The following is a 23,233-nucleotide window of genomic DNA, read 5'->3' as shown; positions in this document are numbered from 1 at the left end:
TACCAACGGTCAAGCATGGTGGTGCTAGTGTGATGGTTTGGGGATGTTTTGCTGCCTCAGGACCTGGACGACTTGCCTTAATAGAAGGAACCATGATTCTACAGGAGAACGTCAGGCCATCCGTCTGTGAGTTGAAGCTGTGTCATTCAGCAAGACAATGATCCAAAACAAGTCTACATGAACATGGCTAAAAAGCAATACATTTGAAGTTTTGGAATGGCCTAGTCAAAGTCCAGACCTAATCCCAATTGAGATGTTGTGGCAGGACTTGAAACGAGCAGTTCATGCTTGAAAACCCACAAATGTTGCTGAGTTAAAGCAGTTCTGCGGGCAAGAGTGGGCCAACATTCCTCCACAGTGATGTGAGAGACTGATCAACAACTACAGGAAGCATTTGGTTGCAGTCATTGCAGGTAAAGGTAGCACAACCAGTTATTGAGTTTACATTACTTTTTCACACAGGGGAATTGGGTGTTGCATAACTTTGTTAATTAAATAAATAAAATAAGTATACTTCTATTTTCTTATTTGTAAACTCAGGTTCCCTTTATATAATATTAGGTTTTGGTTGAAGATCTGATAACAGAAAAAAATCATTAAGGGGGCAAGTACTTTTTCACAGCACTGTAGATTATAAACTGGGTGCGTCGAGCTCTGAATTCTGATTGGCTGACAGCCATGGTATATCAGACCGCATACCACGAGTTTGACAAAACACGTTTTACTGCTATAATTATGTCGGTAAATAGTTTATAATAGCAATAAGGCACCTTGGGGGGGGGGGGGGGGGGGTTGTGGTATACGGCCAATACACCAGGCACTTGGTGTTGCTTCGTGCATAAGAACAGCCCTTAGCTATGGTATATTGGCCATATACCACACCCCTTCAGACCTTATTGCTTAAATTAGACAATATGTATACTGTTTACACAAACAATACAGAAATCTATTATTACAGTATTAACATGTGCAATGTCTTCCAACCATATTAATACACTCTATAATCTCTAATTTTTAGAAAGCCATAGTATTCAGTCAGAACTGCACCTGACTTTCCAAATAAACAAAACCAGAAAAGCATTATTTTTCTTCTTACATATTTTCTGCCAGTATACTTCTATATAATTGCGAGTATAAAATACATTATCATTTACACAAGGTGGAGAATGATCCGGAAGGATTCTTTTGATTGTTCAGTCACACGGTTCTTTTTCTACTCTTCTTTTCTTAGCTAGTGGGGTCTTTTTTTTCTCGTTTTTTTTATGTTATGAAGTAGTTTTTTGCCCTTTATTGATCAAGTCTATCTGTACTCTGAATCCCGGTCCTTCATTGACCAACAGTAGGAGACAGAGGTGAACCCAGAGAGAGGCTGTATCCGTGCAGGCCCAGGGTTGAGGAGCCAAGGTGGGGGTCTGGAGAGGAACCAAGTCCACCTCTAACTGTCTGTTTTCATGGGATACTACTTTGTGGTAACACATAGTCAAGCCTGTCCTTTGTAGCCTGGGTGCGAGTCTGTTTCTGCTCTCTTCCAACTCCTTATGGAATTGTCATGCAATTGTTTGGTTCGACAATGACAATGGAGTAGGCAAAAGCACAAACAGATCTGGGACAAGGCTATGTCTCTCGTGGGTGTTTCTTCTGAACAGCACATGGGGGGGGGGGGGGGGGTAGCCTATCCAGCAGAGGATCAAAGCCAGCAGTTGCATCGCTGATGATTTGCGTAAAGGTTGAACTTTGGCTCAACTTGGTGAAATTGTCCCCAACAGTTGCATCTCTCAAGGTCTCCTCAAGTCACCTCTTCAAGCTGCCTCCCTCCATTGAAAATGACTGACTTCCAGTGGTTTGGTCATCCAAAGTAGTATTCAGTGAAAGGCAACAGTAACATCTCTCGGTTCCATTCTGTTAGGCCTCTGACTCACCCTTCTCCCGCCCCTCCACTCCTGCATCGCTGTCCTCTGACTGGCTGTTGCTCAGCACCAGGAACTGTCCGTCAGTGCCAGTGGCAAGGGGGGTGGGGCGACTGAAGGCGGCAATCAAACGGCTCTGTTCCTCTAGGTCCTGTGGGTTCATTAAAATTCATTGAATCAATTAATCAAATCATTCAGTTTACTGTAACATCATTGAACACAGAATGTAATACAGTTATGATTACAGACAAGGAACTGGTGAAGATAGGTGTTGATTTATAAGTCAACGAGAATAGGATACTATATTGTGATTTTGATAGATTTCCTGGGACACCTTTTCTATCTGCTTCTGTTTACTCAGCTCCTCCTGCTGTTTCTCCTTGGCCTTGTCCTGCTCCTTCTTCTTCTCCATGGCTTCGCGATCCTGAATCAGCAAAACAAATGAAAACAGTAAAGGTCCCACATGAGCAACGAAGGTTCATCTTAACAAATGAATTCCACTAGAACAGAGAGCTCTAGTTCTTACATTTCTTACCATCTCTGAGTGGAAAGCTATCTGTTTGGCCAGCCCCACACTGTCACAGATCTGAAAGGAGAACACAACAACATACACTCAGAGATAACGAGAAATGACCACGGGTAACAGTACACACACATGCAAATGTCTTCATTTTGTCTCCACATGGAACCTATAAGCTGTTTTAACTGATAGTGCCATTACTACACAGACACAATATGCTTATTCCTAGCCAGGACTTGTTCCTGACCATAAAAATACATTTGCATGTGTGGTTGACCAGGAAAATGTGGTGTAACTATGCCCTAGTTACAGCCTTAAACTACTGGCTCTACCTACATATCATGGAATAAGAAAGGCTACACAGCAGAGCAGAATGTACCTTTTCCCCATCATTGTTGGACTCAAAGATGTAGCAGACAATGATTGGTCGTCCGTCCACCCTGCCTCCTGCTGTCTGCAGAACAAATCCAAACAGACGCTTGTTCTCCTGGTGGGCAGCACACAACACCATGCTGGAGAGAGGGAACTGGGGGAGGGAGAGAGAAGGGGGAGGGCAGCAGGGAGAGGGGCAGAGAGAGAAGGAAATCAGGAAGTCACGTCAGGTCTAGACAATCTCATGTATCTTGACAATGATACTACATTCAGTTGAAGTTAGAGGTTTACATACACCTTAGCCAAATACATTTAAACTCAGTTTTTCACAATTGCTGACATTTAATCCTAGTAAAAATTCCCTGTCTTAGGTCAGAATAATAGTAGAGAGAATGATTTATTTCAGCATTTATTTCTTTCATCACATTCCCAGTGGGTCAGAAGTTTACATACACTCAATTAGTATTTGGTAGCATTGCCTTTAAATTGTTCAACTTGGATCAAACGTTTCAGGTAGCCTTCCACAAGCTTCCCACAATAAGTTGGGTGAATTTTGGCCCATTCCTCCTGACAGAGCTGGTGTAACTGCTCGCACACGCTTTATCAGTTCTGCCCACAAATTTTCTATAGGATTGAGGTCAGGGCTTTGTGATGGCCACTCCAATACCTTGACTTTGTTGTCCTTAAGCCATTTTGCCACAACTTTGGAAGTATGCTTGGGGTCATTGTCCATTTGGAAGAGCCATTTGCGACCAAGCTTCAACTTCCTGACGGATGTCTTGAAATGTTGCTTCAATATATCCACATAATTTTCTTTCCTCGTGATGCCATCTATTTTGTGAAGGTCACCAGTCCCTCCTGCAGCAAAGCACCCCCACAACATGATGCTGCCACCCCCGTGCTTCACGGTTGGGATGTGCTCTTCAGCTTGCAAGCCTTCCCCCTTTTCCTCCAAACATAACGATGGACATTATAGCCAAACTGCTCTATTTTTGTTTCATCAGACCAGAGGACATTTTTCCAAAAAGTATGATCTTTGTCCCCATGTGCAGTTGCAAACCGTAGTCTGGCTTTTTATGGCGGTTTTGGAGCAGTGGTTTCTTCCTTGCTGAGCGGCCTTTCAGGTTATGTCGATACAGGACTCGTTTTACTGTAGATATAGATACTTTTGTGCCTGTTTCCTCCAGCATCTTCACAAGGTCCTTTGCTGTTGTTCTGGGATTGATTTGCACTTTTCGCTAAAGTACGTTAATCTCTAAGAGACAGAACGCGTCTCCTTCCTGAGCGGTATGACGGCTGAGTGGTCCCATGGTGTTTATACTTGCGTACTATTGTTTGTACAGATGAATGTGGTACCTTCAGGCGTTTGGAAATTGCTCCCAAGGATGAACCAGACTTGTGGAGGTCTACAATTTTATTTCTGAGGACTCGGCTGATTTCTTTTGATTTTCCCATGGTGTCAAGCAAAGAGGCACTGAGTTTGAAGGTAGGCCTTGAAATACATCCACAGATACACCTCCAATTGACTCAAATGATGTCAATTAGCCTATCAGAAGCTTCTAAAGCCATGACATAATTTCCTTGAATTTTCCAAGCTGTTTAAAGGCACAGTCCACTGTAAACTTCTAACCCATAGGAATTGTGATACAGTGAATTATAAGTGAAATAATCGGTCTGTAAACAATTGTTGGAAAAATGACTTTTGTCATGCACACAGTAGATGTCCTAACCGACTTGCCAAAACTATAGTTTGTTAAGAAGAAATTTGTGGAGTGGTCGAAAAACAAGTTTTAATGACTCCAACCTAAGTGTATGTAAACTTCCGACTTCAGCTGTACAATCAATCAGTCACATGCCTACCCTCAGCCGTGTGACTTGTGTCTGAGGATCGATTAGCCTGAAAACAAAACAACACACAGGATAAGTCTATGAATTGAATGAATTGCCATGCCTGTATAATAAGGGACTAAGAGCTTGTGTCTCACTTGAGGCATTCGCAGGTGACCAGCAGGTGAGACTCCGTCATCCTGAAGATGTTGTGTATGGCTCTGGCTGCTAGGATCTGTCTCATGGTCTCATAGATGACGTCAGAGCTGTCCGCATTCTTCACCTCCATACAGCCCAGGAAACGCGCAATGAACAGCTGGTGCAGGATAGAGCCTGGATAGACACATATTGTCAATTTTCTTTTTCACGGAAATTCTTCTTTAGCTTTTAACCTGACCACCTGAGAAACACACACACACATTTTACATTTTTTTTTACATTTTGCATTTTTGTCATTTAGCAGACGCTCTTATCCAGAGCGACTTACAGTAGTGAATGCATACATTTCTCTCACACACACACACACACACACACACACACACACACACACACACACACACACACACACACACACACACACAGAGGACACCTACCTTCACTCTCCTCAGCTGGTGTGCCTCCTGATTCACCAAAAGGATTGGTCCTTCTTTCAAAAATGGGGAGCAAAGAAACACACCCACATCTTAAGAACATTAAGAACATGACTGGCACAGTGTAGCAGACTCAGAACTATTTTCCATTCAACACACACCATGGGCTGCCCATATACAACGTTAAGGAAACCCTGGTTAGTATCGACCTTCCAAGTCCGGCAGCCTTGGCCTGTCCTGCGTCCTCCTCGCTGACTGGAGAGATGATGTCAAACTGGATGGGCGTGTTTGGAGCCACCAGTGCGTCCAAGGAGAGGACGGAAGGGGCCGGGGAGGCCGTCTCAGAGCCTGCCGAGCTCACACTGCTGGCCCACGCTGCCGGTGGCCGCCCTTGTCTACACGGGACGGATAGATGTAGAGACGGATGGACGAGTCCCAGGGAACAGAAAAGAGATGGAGGTTAGAGAGATGGAAAAGAGGGATGCTAGCTGCATTGAACATAAGAAAAGAAATCAAGAAACCTTTCACTACAGTAGGGTCAGGAGTTTTTCCAGACCATGTGACTCAACCAGGAAAAACACTTGTCTCCAAGTTACAGGGTGAGCTAGCCTAGGCTAGTTATAGGCTGTACTGTGTATAACCAAGCCTAGAGATTTTCGTAGTCAGATCAGGAAAAACTCCAGGCCCAAATAATGAAGTCTATGATTGTGTGAGGAGAGACAGTTCAGAAACCCACGTGCTCGGCCGCATACTCTCATGCCTCTGCTGGAATGAGGGAGACGGTGTCACAGCCTCAAGAGCTGATTGGTTCACTCTGGCTGCGATTTCCTGCCAATAGAAAGAGGGCATTTCATTGCGCTTGACAACAGCTCGGCAACAGAGAAAAAGAGGGGAGATGAGATTCACACTAACCACATCCCATCCCAGACATCCAGCACTGGCTAGGTGAATGTCACACTATAGACACACACAGGGGTGTTGGAGCATTGCTCCATCTATGATAATATGAACTAATTATAAAGATGACGCAAGCACCGGATTTTCCAGAGCATAGCAAGATACTCACCTCTGGGTTCTCACTGAGATATATCCTCTTTGAGATGTTGTTAATTGTTGCAATCCACTGAGGGAGGAAAGAGGAGCACAGGATAGTGTTATTAGGAGATACCACAGCTACATTATACATTCATACAATACATAAACACAGCCACAAAACATTTCATTAAAACTACTGTCTCACCTCTTCACAATCCTTCCTGCTCTCTGCCTGCAAGATGGCCACTCTGAAACAAAGACCGAGCGCATCAGTAACTTCTGTGGAAATCCACATTTTTTTTGTGTGACTAAGTTAGAAAGCCTCAGGTAACAACAAAACTTCATAAAGCGGTCATCACTAGTTTAAAAAAAGCTTTAATATGCAGTCAATTACTTCTTGCCGTCGAAGGATGTGATCTGGAAGCAGAAGCGGCGGTCCTCACAGTCCACGGCCATGACGGAGCAGTTGTCTATATCCATGACAAGACCCCCCGCCACGTCCCCCCGCGCCTGGCTCATCAGGTTCCCTCCCTGGGTGAAGAAGTACTGCCGCTCCCAGGATGAAGACACTAAGCCCGTTTTACTTAGGAAACACATTTAGGAGTAAAAACATGGTAGAAACATATTGTCGTTCTGATTAAGGCATTTTAGACCGTATCCACTTTCACTAGAAATGAATAAAACCATCAGTTTAAAAACAAGCAGGAGCTGCCCTACTGTTGCTTCAAATAGAAACGAGCAGACTTTATATTTGATTTACTAAGGCAGGTGTTCAACTACAACTACAGTGTTGCAGGACTCAGGAAGGTCAGTTTGTTTGGCTAGGCAGTCATTTCTTACTTGCGAGTGTTGAGGTAGCCGGCCTTGCGTGTGAGGTTGCGGTTGACAGGAACCAGGCTGGGGTCAGGGTCGGGCATGTAGAGGAGGTCATTGGCCTGCTCCATATCCTGGATGGTCTGTTGCATCACATCCACCTCCCCGGCCATCTCCCTGCGGACACTGGACACAACCACACACATTACACGCCCGGCCTTACAAACATTGTAAGCAATATGACAATTCCACTTGGCCTAATAGAGGGCAAGATGGAGCTACCACCATTGCTGAAGGCTATCCAATCTTTTCAGATCTCTACATTTCCCAAGGGGCTGGGGGCTAGGAGATGAAGCTTACTTCTGAACACTGGTTCCTATGTCGATGAGGAAGTCTTCCCACTGCTGGGTGAGGTTCTCTGATCCCAGCTTGAAGAAGCTGATCTGGGATATACAGAGAGACAGACATGCTGATCAGAATATATGCTCGAGCAGAGAGAGAGAGAGAAAGAAATACAGAGAGCGAGCGAGCGAGATAAAGAAATAGAGTGAGAGAGAGAGAGAGAGAGAGAGAGGAGAGAGAGAGAAAGTAAGGCTGATGTACCTGCGCTTGCATGTATCCCAGCAGTGGCTCCAGCAGGGACATCTTCTTCTTGTACTGCAGCGTGTTGAGGGCTGTGAAGTAGTGCATCATGGTCTGGTGCTGCTTCTTCCTGGAGGTGTACACATCCTCCATCACCTCGCCCTTCACCTGGAGAGAAGACACACACACACACACACACACACACAGACATACACACGGATGCGCACACACAAATGTCAGGTTTTATTTGGTGAGGAAGTTATTGTTACAACAATGTGATGCTATATTAAGAAACCTTACCTTCTCATTGTCCCTCCTTTTAGAGAGACGGCTATATCTGTTGACGGCCATGTCGTGATCTGTAGACAGAAAATGTGAAGAGTGGTTATTACATTTACAACATGGGCTTGTAACAAGACATCATGCCAACATCACAACATTTGTTTTCATGTTTTACTGAATACAGTGAGGGAAAAAAGTATTTGATCCCCTGCTGATTTTGTACGTTTGCCCACTGACAAAGAAATGATCAGTCTATAATTTTAATGGTAGGTTTATTTGAACAGTGAGAGACAGAAAAACAACAAAAGAATTCTGAAAAACGCATGTCAAATTTTTTTTTAATTGATTTGCATTTTAATGAGGGAAATAAGAATTTGACCCCTCTGCAAAATATGACTTAGTACTTGGTGGCAAAACCCTTGTTGGCAATCACAGAGGTCAGACGTTTCTTGTAGTTGGCCACCAGGTTTGCACACATCTCAGGAGGGATTTTGTCCCGCTCCTCTTTGCAGATCTTCTCCGAGTCATTAAGGTTTCGAGGCTGACTTTTGGCAACTCAAACCTTCAGCTCCCTCCACAGATTTTCTATGGGATTAAGGTCTGGAGACTGGCTAGGCCACTCCAGGACCTTAATGTGCTTCTTCTTGAGCCACTCCTTTGTTGCCTTGGCCGTGTTTTGGGTCATTGTCATGCTGGAATACCCATCCACGACCCATTTTCAATGCCCTGGCTGAGGGAAGGAGGTTCTCACCCAAGATTTGACGGTACATGGCCCCGTCCATCGTCCCTTTGATGCGGTGAAGTTGTCCTGTCCCCTTAGCAGAAAAACACCCTCAAAGCATAATGTTTCCACCTCCATGTTTGAAGGTGGGGATGGTGTGCTTGGGGTCATAGGCAGCATTCCTCCTCCTCCAAACACGGCGAGTTGATGCCAAAGAGCTCCATTTTGGTCTCATCTGACCACAACACTTTCACCAGTTGTCCTCTGAATCATTCAGATGTTCATTGGCAAACTTCAGACGGGCATGTATATGTGCTTTCTTGAGCAGGGGGACCTTGCGGGCGCTGCAGGATTTCAGTCCTTCACGGCGTAGTGTGTTACCAATTGTTTTCTTGGTAACTATGGTCCCAGCTGCCTTGAGATCATTGACAAGATCCTCCCGTGTAGTTCTGGGCTGATTCCTCACCGTTCTCATGATCATTGCAACTCCACGAGGTGAGATCTTGCATGGAGCCCCAGGCCGAGGGAGATTGACAGTTCTTTTGTGTTTCTTCCATTTGCGAATAATCGCACCAACTGTTGTCACCTTCTCACCAAGCTGCTTGGCGATGGTCTTGTAGCCCATTCCAGCCTTGTGTAGGTCTACAATCTTGTCCCTGACATCCTTGGAGAGCTCTTTGGTCTTGATCATGGTGGAGAGTTTGGAATCTAATTGATTGATTGCTTCTGTGGACAGGTGTCTTTTATCCAGGTAACAAGCTGAGATTAGTGTGTGCTCCTAATCTCAGCTTGTTACCTGTATAAAAGACACCTGTGAGCCAGAAATCTTTCTGATTGAGAGGGGGTCAAATTCTTATTTCCCTCATTAAAATGCAAATCAATTAATACAATTTTTAACATGCGTTTTTCTGGATTTTTTTGTTGTTATTCTGTCTCTCACTGTTCATATAAACCTATCATTAAAATTATAGACTGATCATTTCTTTGTCAGTGGGCAAACGTACAAAATCAGCAGGGGATCAAATACTTTTTTCCCCTCACTGTAGTTCTGACTCACCATCGCTGGCTATCTGGAACACTTCCTTCAGGGTCAGGATCTCTGTAGGGGAGAGAGAAGGTTAACGTCCATTTCAAACTGCTCACATTCTGCCACTACCAAGCGCAGCCACCTTCGAACGACATGCCCTTGGGGACCAGGGTTCGATCCCCAGTCCCACCTCTTCACCACTCATCCCTGTAATCTGTCTCCATCTCTCATAAATGTACATTATCTCTATATAAGCAATAAAAAATGAGAATGGAACTGTTTCAGAGTCTTACCTTTTAAGTCCCTCTCCTTAAACTGAGTGATGGGAAACATCATGGCATCAGCCAGCTGAGTGGACAGCACTGCATGACAGGAACTCAGCTGTGGGAGAGAAGATAGGTTAGTTACATTACTGAAATGTGTCTTGTGTTTCTCATCAGACAGGTGGAGAGGAGAGGTGGGGGAGGTTAGAGAGATGAAAAGAGAGAAGGAAGAAAGATGGAAGGGATATGGAAAAACAGAATGAAGGAAGGGATGGCTTGAAGTGAAGAGTGAGGGAGTAGCTTATGTGGAGTGAATGGTGGGAGCCTCAGTTTAAGGAGAGGGACTTAAAAGGTTAAGACAGAGAGAAGGAAAGGAGAGAAGAAATGTAGGGGTTAAGATGGACGGAATGGAGGAAGCAATAGAAGAAAGAAAGAGAAAGGAAGAGAGAAGATAAAGTGTGAGTGTTTACAGCGTAGTGTAATTAATGAAGGTTAAGACACAGAGAGAAAGAACGAAGGAAGAAAAGGAAAGGAGAGAAGAAAGAGGTTAAGCTGAAGAGAATGGAGGAAAGAAGAGTAGGGAGAGGTGAAAGTGCAAAGTGAGAGAGTGTGTATAGTGTAGTGTAATTAAGAAAGGTAGAGATTAAAAAGGTTAAGACAGTGTAATCCTATTTGAGCAGCAGCGTGCCACAGCGAGGAGGATGAGTTAATGAGGGCAGAGCAGCGGACCCGCTGTGTGTGTTCTCACCTCGTCTATGACTTTGGCAAACTGCTGCAGAGTGGAGCTCATGACCTCGTCATCGCAGCAAAGAGGGAAACGCTGCAAATACAGCCCAGTCAGCCCTAATCCATTTTACATTCGCGTTTCAGTCATTTATCAGACGCATTCAACTAATGTTCAAACCGTAAGGGTTTCTTGGAAGATGCATGAAAATTAAATACAAACAAACTGTACATCATTCCAGCATGTTGACAATGAGAACATAGGCCTACCTGTTTCTCATACTCCTTCAGAAGTTTGGAGGTGAGATGGGTGGCAGCACTCAACTCATTCTGAAAAAAAAGAGTCATGTCAGTTTCATCTAATTAGCTGTAGGAGCAATATAAAGAAAAGGTGTGTGTGTGCGAGTGAGAGTATGAGTGTGTGCATGCTTGCATTTTTTGCTCGTTTTTAAAAGCCTGGCCACTAACTGGCATGAGCGTATCCCAGAGGTCATTGCTCACCTGTGCATCGTAGATTCTGTGCATGGCCTGGAAGAGCTGCTGGGAGTATTTAGATATAGCAGCTGCATCCTCCTCAAACACACCGAGCAGGGAGCGCGTCTGGCAAAAGAGAAACACACTGGGTGAAGGAAGCACTCAACTCAGGAAACATTCAGGTTAGGCTTACCCGAAGTAGGTAGCTTAGATGGCACACTTATGTCACCCTTGTGCAAGGCTAATCTGGTCCCAGATCTGTAGCTTTAGCCAACCCCTCTGACTATTGTAGTCACGCCACCGGTGGAGGCTCCTCTGAGGAATGGGAGGACCATCCTACTCAGTGAATTTCATAAAAATTGAAATAATGAACATACACATTTTTATCCTTTTTAAATTAAATTATACTAAATACTACATAACTGATTAAAAACAATTTCGCAATGAAGTTCTACAGTAGCCCCAACAGCACCCTCCTCTGGGTACATTGACTTCAATACAAAACCTAGGAGGCTCATGGTTCACACCTTCTTCCATGGACTTATAGAGTAAATATGACGACGTGTTCCAACCTATCAGATCTCTTGCAGTATGAACTAACATTTCGCCCATCCAATCAAAGGATCAGAGAATGAATCTAGTACTGAAAGCATAAGCTACAGCTAGCTAGCACTGCAGTGCATAAAATGTGGTGAGTAGTTGACTCAAAAAGAGCGGAAGACAAGATATTTCATTGTATTTTTCTTCTTCTTAGCTTACCTTTCACTTACTTCGCTAATGCAGCTAATTTAGCCTACTCAACCTGGCTCAAACAGAGAGGAATGCTATTTATGTTAGCTAGCTGGCTAAGGCTATCCAACAACGCAACTCTTCCAAGTCAAGGTAAGCTTTCGGTTTTATTAATTTATTGCCACCGGGGACCACCAGTGTAACTGTTAAGCTGCTTGCTGTACACTGTACTTCATGATTGTACACATGGATTAGAATGTGTGTTTACTAATGCGTTAGTTCTAGTATGTTGACTATAAAGTTAATATGGTAACAACGATGTAGGCTAGTTAGCAGTTATGGTATGAAGGTTTGGCTTGGAGAGGTTTTTGCGCTTGGTCACAGACAGCTGTTGTGTTATGTAGTGAAGTCCACAAGTGAAGGGAAAAGAAGAGAGGAGAGCGTGTAGATGCAAGAAGGAATTATACAACGAGAAAAGTGATGCTTTATGTGACTGCTATGAAAGTGAACTGTGTGATCAGGGGTGTATTCATTCTGCTGATTCTGTTGCAAAACGTTTCTTAAACAGATGCAACGGAATGAAACAAGTACAAAAATTCCCAAACAGGTCCATAATAGATGAAGACTAAATATGTTACAACTTCCCCCCGGTCTCCCTTAATAATAGTAAGGGAAGACCCCCTGAAATGGATAAAAATGAATGGGATCTTATTGGCACCGTATGAAACATATACACGATGTACAATATCACTCAAATGGATGCCGTTTCATTCAAAACATATTGCAAATGCCATATGGCAAATGCCAAGTGTCACACAGCAAAAATACAATAGATGGCGAGCGCGCTCGAACGTACATTTTCATATTGCAAATGCACATCAAGTCAAGACCCGAAGAAAAAAAAAATTCTAAAACTTATCACCCCCTTAAAAAAGTGCTTTCTGGACTGTTTTTAGAAATTATTTAGATTTTTTTGTCAATTATACATGTATAAGATCTGTATGAACATAATTGTCATATTTTGTCAATTTTTTTTACTTGTCCATAAGGCATATGTTTTGTCCATTTGAAATATGATTTCATAGGAAGTCAAAAGTTGAAGTCAAAAGTCAGTGAACCATTGCCAAATGCAATAAGACATGTCCAAATGCAATATGAAAGTATTGAAAGTGCCAAATCAGGATGTTATGTCCATTTGCCATGTACGATCATAGGAAGTCAGTTTCCAAACCCAAAAGCCAGTGAACCATGTCATCATTTGGAGCCCGAGCAGCGACCTTAATTGGTGCTGAAAATCCACATTTTCTGGGCATTGCTACGGGGTCCATGAATGAGCTATCGGACAAAAATGTTAGGGTCCGTCTCTATGGGCCGAGGTGGTTTCAATGCGCCTAGTCTTGCGACTCTGGGACTTTTCTAAATGTCGTCATTTTCGTGATGGTCAAAATGAATTGAAGTTATTGCAAATGTACGAGGCTGTTTCTCGGTCTGAGAACCTTCTAGAGCCACATAACTCACTGTGCACTATCGACTTGCAGCTCTAGAACAGGTTTCTAAAGTTTCAGAGCTCTAGGTCTGACGGTTCTTTGATAGTTTGAACAAAGGTAACTATTGCAGGCTCTGTGTGTCTGTAAGCCCCACACTATGTCACTCTGTCCTTGCTGTGTTTGTGTGTGAGCTTTTCATGGAAATCTGATGGGAGAAATGACTGATTTACAGTTCATGAGGGTTACCTAGTCACACGTGAAGTTTTGGAAAGATGTGACTTTTTAACCCTTCGAAACAGCCCCTGTGACCCCAATTAAAGGCACTTCCGGTTGGCACAGGAAGCTTAAAGTAAACACATATCCTCATTGGGGTAGGCTTTTACAGAATCCTGAGTTTTAAGTCTTTATGTTAACCTCTCTAGGGTAGGGGGCAGTATTTGCACGGCCGGATAAAAAACATACCCGATTTAATCTGGTTATTACTACTGCCCAGAAACTAGAATATGCATATAATTGTTTGATTTGGATAGAAAACACCCTAAAGTTTCTAAAACTGTTTGAATGGTGTCTGTGAGTATAACAGAACTCATATGGCAGGCAAAGACCTGAGAAGATTCTGTACAGGAAGTGCCCTCTCTGACCATTTCTTGGCCTTCTACACTCTCTTTTTGAAAACTGAGGATCTCTGCTGTAACGTGACACTTTCTTACGGCTCCCATAGGCTCTCAGAGGGCGCCAGAACATTGAATGATGACTTTGCAGCCCATGGCTGAAAAACAGTAGCGCATTTGGTAAGTGGTCAATCTGAGAACAATGAGACGGGGGTGCGCGTGCACGTGAAGAGTCCATTTTAGATTTTGAGTCTTTGAACGAAAACAGGGTTTCCCGGTCGGAATATTATCGCTTTTTTACGAGAAAAATTGCATAAAAATAGATTTTAAACAGTGTTTGACATGCTTCGAAGTACGGTAATGGAATATTTAGAATTTTTTTGTCACGATACGCGCCGGGCGCGTCACCCTTCGTTACCCTTGGATAGTGTCTTGAATGCACAAACAAAACAGAGGATATTTGAATATAACTATGGATTATTTTGAACCACACCAACATTTGTTATTGAAGTAGAAGTCCTGGGAGTGCAAAGGTAATCCAATTTTTCTTGTAGTAAATCTGAGTTTGGTGAGTGCCAAACTTGGTGGGTGTCAAAATAGCTAGCCCGTGATGGCGAGCTATCTACTCAGAATATTGCAAAATGCTTTTGCCGAAAAGCTATTTTAAAATCGGACATAGTGACTGCATAAAGGAGTTCTGTATCTATAATTCTTAAAATAATTGTTGTGTTTTTTGTGAACGTTTATCGTGAGTAATTTAGTAAATTCACCGGAAGTTTTCGGTGGGTATGCTAGTTCTGAACGTCACATGCTAATGTAAAAAGCTGGTTTTTTATATAAATATGAACTTGATTGAACAAAACATGCATGTATTGTATAACATAATGTCCTAGGAGTGTCATCTGATGAAGATCATCAAAGGTTAGTGCTGCATTTAGCTGTGGTTTGGGTTTATGTGACATTATATGCTAGCTTGAAAAATGGGTGTCTGATTATTTCTGGCTGGGTACTCTGCTGACAATCTAATGTTTTGCTTTCGTTGTAAAGCCTTTTTGAAATCGGACAGTGTGGTTAGATTAACGAGAGTCTTGTCTTTAAAATGGTGTAAAATAGTCATATGTTTGAGAAATTGAAGTAATAGCATTTCTAAGGTATTTGAATATCGCGCCACGGGTTTCCACTGGCTGTTGAGTAGGTGGGACGATTTCGTCCCACATACCCTAGAGAGGTTAAGAACTGACTTATTTACAGAGGGTTGAATGATTGAGTGTTATTTCAGAAAATCACAGAAATCACGTAGAGTTCCGAAACCCACCTTAACGGATTCGTCTGAACATGCCGCAACTGGATCTGTAACTTAAAAAAAGAAAAAAACATTTCTTTGAGCATCACCAATTGTACATTGTACGATTTCTCTTAAATTACGATAGATAAATGTCTGGTTCTTTTTTCCTGACACCGTAGGTTCATGTACTTTGACGTGAAGCGGTCAAATTAGCACTCTATTTTCATTTTTGACCTTTAAACCCAGAAAAATGGCCTAAACTCGGGGCTAACTACCCATTATGCCAAAACTATGCTCACCAAGTTTCGTCTTCAAAGTCTTTTCCGTTTAGGAGAAATGGCCATATCGTGATTGGTGATGTTTTGTACATTTGCAATAAGATTCCATTCGCCATCTGCTGGAATTTACCGGGACAGCGGAAAAATGACCAAAATGTGAACATTTTATAAAACGGAAACAGAATGTCCGAGAGAATTCGTTCGATGACTTCCCGGAAGATCTGGCCCCGGTGCACGGCCCGCCGCAGTCTGTGAATTTTACAGACATTCGCGGACGTCTAGTACATTTGCAATATCATACAGCAAATGCCAAAATGTGCCCTTCATGTATGTAAGTGTGCAACTTTCAAACAATTTCCCCCATTCTTCCCTACCAGCCAATGAAGGAAAGTTTTAGAATATGTTCCAATGAAAGTAAAAGAACAGTAATGTCAAAAGGAAAGTAGGATGCCCAGGTTTCAATAGATTATAAGATATTACAGTTTTTCTTAATCGTGTACGAGCATTTTTCAGAACAATGTTGTCGATTTTCAAAACAGAGTCCACAAGACACAGAAGTCTGTGGCCTTTTGTAAAACAGTAAATGTGTTTTTAAAATGTAGTTGTCTTCTCAAAACACAAATTTCGCAAAATACATACAGTACCAGTCAAAGGTTTGGACACACCTACTCAAACAAATGATAGTCCCACTAAGCGCAAACCAGATGGGATGGCGTATCGCTGCAGAATGCTGTGGTAGCCATGCTGGTTTGCGCTTAGTGGGACTATCATTTGTTTTTCAACAGGACAATGACCCAACACACCTCCAGGCTGTGTAAGGGCTATTTGACCAAGAAGGAGAGTGATGAACAGGGCACGACAAAACCTATTCCCCCTCAGGAGAATGAAAAGATTTGGCATGGGTCCTCAGATCCTCAAAAGGTTCTACAGCTGCACCATCAAAAGCATCCTGACTTGTTGCATCACTGTCTGGTATGGCAACCACTTGGCCTCCAACCGCAAGGCACTACAGAGGGTAGTGCGTACAGCCCAGTACATCACTGGAGCAAAGCTTCCTGCCATCCAGTACCTCTATACCAGGCGGTGTCAGACGAAGGCCCTAAAAATTGTCAGACTCCAGCCACCCTAGTCATAGACTGTTCTCTCTGCTACCACATGGCAAGCGGTACCGGAGCGCCAAGTCTAGGTCCAAGAGGCTTCGAAACAGTTTTTACTTCCAAGCCATAAGACTCCTGAAAATCTAATGAAATGGCTACCCAGACTATTTGCATTGCCCCCCCTTCCCCCTTTTACACCGCTGCTACTCTCTGTTGTTATCATCTATGCATAGTCACTTTAATAACTCTACCTATATGTACATACAGTTGAAGTCGGAAGTTTACATACACCTTAGCCAAATACATTTAAACTCAGTTTCACAATTCCTGACATTTAATCCTAGTAAAAATTCCCTGTTAAGGCAGTTAGGATCACCAGTTTATTTTAAGAATGTGCAATGTCAGAATAATTGTAGAGAGAATGATTTATTTCAGCTTTTATTTATTTCATCACATTCCCAGTGGGTCAGAAGTTTACATACACTTAGTATTTGGTAACATTGCCTTTAAAATTGTTTAAATTGGGTCAAACGTTTTGGGTAGCCTTCCACAAGCTTCCCACAATAAGTTGGGTGAATTTTGGCCCATTCCTCTTGACAGAGCTGGTGTAACTGAGTCAGGTTTGTAGGCCTCCTTGATCGCACACGCTTTTTCAGTTCTGCCTACACATTTTCTATAGGATTGAGGTCAGGGCTTTGTGATGGCCACTCCAATACCTTGACTTTGTTGTCCTTAAGCCATTTTGCCACAACTTTGGAGGTATTCTTGGGGTCATCGTCCATTTGGAAGACCCATTTGCGACCAAGCTTCAACTTCCTGACTGATGTTGCTTCAATATATCCACATATTTTTGTTTCATCAGACCAGAGGACATTTCTCCAAAAAGTATGATCTTTGTCCCCATGTGCAGTTGCAAACCGTAGTCTGGCTTTTTTATGGCAGTTTTGGAGCAGTGGCTTCTTCCTTGCTGAGCGACCTTTAGGTTATGTCGATATAAGGCTCGTTTTACTGTGGATATAGATACTTTTGTACCCGTTTCCTCCAGCATCTTCATAAGGTCCTTTGCTGTTGTTCTGGGATTGATTTGCACTTTTTGCACCAATATACGTTCATCTCTAGGAGACAGAACACGTCTCCTTCCTGAGTGGTATGACGGCTGTGTGGTCCCATGGTGCTAATACCTGCATACTATTGTTTGTACAGATGAACGTGGTACCTTCAGGCATTTGGAAATTGCTCCCAAGGATGAACCAGACTTGTGAAGGTCTACAATTTTTTTTCCTGAGGTCTTGGCTGATTTCTTTTGATTTTTCCATGATGTCAAGCAGAGGCACCGAGTTTGAAGGTAGGCCTTGAAATACATCCACAGATACACTTCCAATTGACTCAAATTATGTCAATTAGCCTATCAAAAGCTTCTAAAGCCATGACATAATTTTCTGGAATTTTTCAAGCCGTTTAACCTCTCTTGGGTAGAGGGCAGTATTTTGACGTCCGCATGAAAAGCATAGGATATGCATACTATTAGTAGATTTGGATAGAAAACACTCTGAAGTTTCTAAAACTGTTTGAATGATGTCTGTGAGTATAACAGAACTCATATTAGCAGGCAAAACCCTGAGAAAAAATCCAACCAGGAAGTGTGGAAATCTGAGGTTTGTAGTTTTTCACGTGATTGCCTATCTAATACACAGTGTCTGTGGGGTCATTTTGCACTTCCTAAGGCTTCCACTAGATGTTAAGTCTTTAGAACGTTGTTTCATGCTTCTACTGTGAATGGGGAGAGAATAAGAGCATATGGAGTCAGATGACTGAGAGGTCCTGGAGTGGCCTAGCCAGTCTCCAGACCTTAATCCCATAGAAAATCTGTGGAGGGAGCTGAAGGTTCGAGTTGCCAAACGTCAGCCTTGAAACCTTAATGACTTGGAGAAGATCTGCAAAGAGGAGTGGGACAAAATCCCTCCTGAGATGTGTGCAAACCTGGTGGCCAACTACAAGAAACATCTGACCTCTGTGATTGCCAACAAGGGTTTTGCCACCAAGTACTAAGTCATGTTTTGCAGAGGGGTCAAATACTTATTTCCCTCATTAAAATGCAAATCATTTTAACATGCATTTTTGACATGCGTTTTTCAGGATTTTTTGTTGTTGTTATTCTGTCTCTCACTGTTCAAATAGACCTACTATTAAAATTATAGACTGATCATTTCTTTGTCAGTGGGCAAACATAAAAAATCAGCAGGGTATCAAATACTTTTTTCCCCCACTGTATGTCTTCATTTACCAAAAACATAGACTCTTTGCTTTCATTTAACACCCAATTTGATATGCTCCTAGGAACTTTACATGTTGGTGCTCATGGGTCCTTTTCGATGGAAATGCCCTTAGGCTAAACATTTTGTTTCATGTAATAAAGTTTATTTTAAATGTCTACTTCAAATGGAGCACACTGTTAATAACATGTATTAAATCATGGTAAATAATGTCGTTAAAATAAATTGACACACCCACACAATTATACCTGGATGCACGTGTCAACTCTGAAACATGGTTTTCATTGTTTGGACTAGGCTCTTCTACCTGAGCACATGGGACGTGGTAATATACTGCAATTCACACCTATATAGATGGTGATAATTAGCTCAACTCTCAGTGGTCGGACCATCTTTTTGGCCAAACATTCCTTTGTTCTTAGAGCAGTGTTGCTGCGTGAGCTAGGCGGTGGAGACCAACTACAGCGCTGCACATTAGTTCCTCACGGAGTGAACTTTCGCTGCGCTCACATGGATCATACTGGGGGTACAGATGAAAAAAAACACAGAAATCTGCCGTTGGCACCCAGTCAAATAAGGCCGAAGGTTGCCTTGATAAATCTTGTTCATTCTCTTAAATTAAATACATTGACTGTAATTGCATTAGCTGGGGATGTTGTTTGAAATGTCTGATACAACACATGTTGGTGACATAGTTATCAACCGACTGCATACCCCTTAAAAAATAACAGCTTCATGTGCAAGGTGTGCTATTAGCATGCTAACACTCCCTAAGACAGACTGGTAGAATAACTAGCATAGCTAGCCATCGCTAGAATTCACTGGTTGAAGTTAAAGTAACTTGAGTGTAATGGAGTTGACTGGTGACATGAATATACAGTACCAGTCAAATGTTTGGACACACCTACTCATTCAAGGGTATTTCTTTATTTTTTACTATTTTCTACATTGAAGAATAATAGTGAAGACATCAAAACTATGAAATAACACATAGGAAATCATGTAGTAACCAAAAAAGTGTAAAACAAATCTAAATATATTTTAGATTCTCATCTCAAACCATCTCAATTGGGTTGAGGTTGGGTGATTGTGGAGGCCAGATCATCTGATGCAGCACTCCATCACCCTGCTTTTTGGTAAAATAGCCCTTACACAGCCTGGAGGTGTGTTGGGTAAATAGTCCTGTTGAAAAACAAATGATAGTCCCACTAAGAGCAAACCAGATGGGATGGCGTATCCCTGCAGAATGCTGTGGTAGCCATGCTGGTTAAGTGTGCCTTGAATTCTAAATAAATCACAATCAGTGTCACCGGCAAAGCATCCCCACACCATCACACCTCCTCCATGCTTCACGGTGGGAACCACATGCGGAGATCATCCGTTCACCTGATCTGCATCTCACAAAAGCAAGGAGGTTGGAACCAAAAATCTAAAATTTGGACTCATCAGACCAAAGGACAGATTTCCACCGGGCTAATGTCTATTGCTTGTGTTACTTGGCCCAAGCAAGTCTCTTATTATTATTGGTGTCCTTTGGTAGTGGTTTCTTTGCAGCAATTCAACCATCAATGACCTTCATGTCTTAAAGTAATGATGGAATGTCATTTCTCTTTGCTTTTTTGAGCTGTTCTTGCCATAATATGGACTTGGTATTTTATCAAATAGGGCTATCTTCTGTATAACACCCTTACCTTGTCACAACACAACTGACTGGCTCAAATGCATGAAGGAAAGAAATTCCACAAATTAACAAGGCACACCTGTTAATTGAAATAAATTCCAGGTGACTACCTCATGAAGCTGGTTGAGAGAATGCCAAGAGTTTGCAAAGTTGTCATAGAGGCAAAGGGTGGCAACTTTGAAGGATCTCAAATATAATTTTATTTGTTTAACACTTTTTTTGGTTACTACATGATTCCATATGTGTTATTTCATAGCTCTCATCACTATTATTTTACAATGTAGAAAATAGTAAAAAATTAAGAAAAACCCTTGAATAAGTAGGTGTGTCCAAACTTTTGACTGGTACTGTATATCAATGGAACGAAGGTATACCCAAACGCGATTCAGCCAAGCTTAAATGAAAAAGGGGAAATCAGGTACTAGACTGAGGGACTTGAAAATCCCCAAAACATTCCTTACCCCAGGATACTTCAACTGGTGACTATCCAGGATAATAAAAAAAGGAGCACTCTGTTGCTGCATAAATCTGATTGTTTACTTGTCCCGTCAATAAATCTACCAGATTTACGCAGCAACAGAGTGCTCATTTTCTTTATTCTCCCGGATAGTCACCAGTTGAAGTATCCTTGGGTAAGGAATGTTTGCGCATGTGCCAGGTGATAGAAATGTCAACCTCAGTACATGCGCTCCAAAAAGTCGGGTGAAATAATAGTTTCTTGTGGATATATATATATATATTTTTTTTTAAGTGTCGACCAGCTGAAGGACCAACCACACAGACAACTGGTAGAGTATGTCCAAACGTAATTTCATTAAACATTCTGTGGTTTGTTATTAGGCAACCTCGTCCCTAGACAGGAGAAAGTGGTGCACCCTGCCAGAGACTAACAGTAGCCAGCCAGCTAGAGTAAGGATGGTTACGTAACCTTGCAGTAGCTCATTTGTGTTCATCAACACAAGGGTGTGATGTGTTTCACTAGAAAACCATTAGCGTGCATACTTTTAGCAGGTGGTGCAAAGGCCGATATTAATAATGTTGCATAAATAGATAATATCATTGACAGCTGGCAAATATGACGAGGCCAGTTATCACTTTTTGAGCCATTTGACAACTCTTGATGCTTGCTCGAGCGAGTTAGCAGGGCTAGCTTTTGCTGCGCTTTTGCACGGCACAAAGACGAGAGAGATAAAGCTAGCAGGCTACAGAGCATAGCGTGAAATATATTACCTGCGGACTGTCCTCGAATGTCTCCTCTATCGGTAATTTATCTATTCCAGGCATGGCTATAGCTAGCTATTTCAAGTCGTATCAATATGAACTGTAATATGTCAATAAGAAACAAAAGAGCTGACTATCACTCCCACTGAATTTTTTCCCCTTTACAGATAGATCTACAACACCCCAAACAGCTCCTCCCACATGCGGATATGGGACACACTTGGAGCGGTCGGTAGTCACTAGTTACCACAACCACGGTCATAATTATGGCTAAACCACAGAGTTTCTAAACCCAGAGGCGCAACATCGCGATACTTCCGGGAACGCTTGAGAAACAGACCGTGCCGGGGTTTGAGAAGTCAATATGAGAAGTGAAAAAAGATTCCGTAGTTGTTCATTTTCTTGAAATCTAAAGGCACAACCTACATTCGCGCCAATGTCTTATGTAGTTGAACATGATATTACTCCAACCTCGTGAAAGTGACAAACTTACACTTTTAGATTTTCGTCAAACCCAACTTTAAATCGAAGGAGTGCCCTTGATTTGACGGCCTGCACATGAACAATTCGGCGAGAAACGACCATTAAGTCCATGTCTGCATTCCAAACACTTAAAATCCACACCCTATCCCCTCAGCCCTCAAATTAAGTGGACACTTCTGATGACGTGCCCTTCTGCACACTTCTCACACCTAGGAACCTCCCTCCTACACACTGCTGCCACATGCCCATAAGTTTGACACCTGTAACAACGTAATGTATTCGGTACAAAATCTTGTACAGGATAACTTACAGTTGAAGTCAGAAGTATATCCAAATACATTAAAACTCAGTTTTTCACAATTCCTGACATTTAATCCTAGTAAAAATGCCCTGTCTTAGGTCAGTTAGGATCACCACATTATTTTAAGAATACGAAATGTCAGAATAATAGTAGAGAGAATGATTTATTTCAACTTTTATTTATTTCATCACATTCCCAGTGGGTCAGAAGTTTACATACACTCAATTAGTATTTGGTAGCATTGCATTTAAATTGTTTAACTTGGGTCAAACCTTTCAGGTAGCCTTCCACAAGCTTCCCACAATAAGTTGGGTGAATTTTGGCCCATTCCTCCTGACAGAGGTGGTGCAACTGAGTCAGGTTAGTAGGCCTCCTTGCTCGCACATGCTTTTTCAGTTTTGCCCACAAATATTCTATAGGATTGAGGTCAGGGCTTTGTGATGGCCACTCCGATACCTTGACTTTGTTGTCCTTAAGCCATTTTGCCACAATTTTGGAAGTATGCTTGGGGTCATTATCCATTTGGAAGACCCATTTGCGACCAAGCTTTAACTTCCTGACTGATGTCTTGAGATGTTGCTTCAATATATCCACATAATTTTCCTCCCTCATGATGCCATCTATTTTGTGAAGGTCACCAGTCTCTCCTGT

General features: G+C 42.4%; 1 protein-coding gene across 7 annotated transcripts; it reads right to left on the bottom strand.

The window, feature by feature from the left end:
* Positions 1 to 1,183: 1,183 nt before the first annotated feature.
* LOC115151039 (DCC-interacting protein 13-alpha) lies at positions 1,184 to 22,069 on the bottom strand. 7 transcript variants are annotated; one of them, XM_029694961.1, is made up of 23 exons: positions 21,808 to 22,068; positions 15,279 to 15,319; positions 11,164 to 11,262; positions 10,933 to 10,992; positions 10,688 to 10,759; positions 9,970 to 10,057; positions 9,707 to 9,748; positions 7,947 to 8,005; positions 7,668 to 7,814; positions 7,425 to 7,507; positions 7,092 to 7,250; positions 6,646 to 6,834; positions 6,457 to 6,499; positions 6,283 to 6,339; positions 5,953 to 6,044; positions 5,378 to 5,611; positions 5,220 to 5,269; positions 4,785 to 4,959; positions 4,660 to 4,696; positions 2,807 to 2,953; positions 2,434 to 2,493; positions 2,242 to 2,331; positions 1,184 to 2,058 (listed from the first exon to the last, which is right to left on the bottom strand). In XM_029694961.1, the coding sequence occupies exons 3-23, from the start codon at positions 11,185 to 11,187 to the stop codon at positions 1,903 to 1,905; spliced, it is 2,064 nt and encodes a 687-aa protein (XP_029550821.1). In that variant the 5' UTR covers positions 11,188 to 11,262; positions 15,279 to 15,319; positions 21,808 to 22,068; the 3' UTR covers positions 1,184 to 1,902. The 7 variants fall into 7 exon arrangements, with proteins under 7 accessions (XP_029550821.1, XP_029550815.1, XP_029550817.1 ...); XM_029694955.1 differs by lacking the exon at positions 15,279 to 15,319 and having other exon boundaries at positions 21,808 to 22,069; XM_029694957.1 differs by lacking the exon at positions 15,279 to 15,319 and having other exon boundaries at positions 5,220 to 5,272; positions 5,426 to 5,611.
* Between the last annotated feature and the right edge of the window lie 1,164 nt (positions 22,070 to 23,233).

The sequence above is a fragment of the Salmo trutta genome, chromosome 16 (genome assembly GCF_901001165.1).
Source record: "Salmo trutta chromosome 16, fSalTru1.1, whole genome shotgun sequence".
Classification (NCBI taxonomy): domain Eukaryota; kingdom Metazoa; phylum Chordata; class Actinopteri; order Salmoniformes; family Salmonidae; genus Salmo; species Salmo trutta.
This window is presented reverse-complemented; position numbering and strand designations above follow the sequence as displayed.

What these genes read in the sequence shown, in the direction of transcription:
- LOC115151039 (XM_029694955.1), bottom strand. Translation starts at nt 21,861, where the DNA reads ATGCCTGGAATAGATAAATTACCGATAGAGGAGACATTCGAGGACAGT. An exon ending in TAAGGAGAGGGACTTAAAAG is followed by an intron (nt 9,749 to 9,969) that starts GTAAGACTCTGA and finishes TCTCCCCTACAG; the next exon opens with AGATCCTGACCCTGAAGGAA. An exon ending in GTCACCTGCGAATGCCTCAA is followed by an intron (nt 4,697 to 4,784) that starts GTGAGACACAAG and finishes TTTTGTTTTCAG; the next exon opens with GCTAATCGATCCTCAGACAC.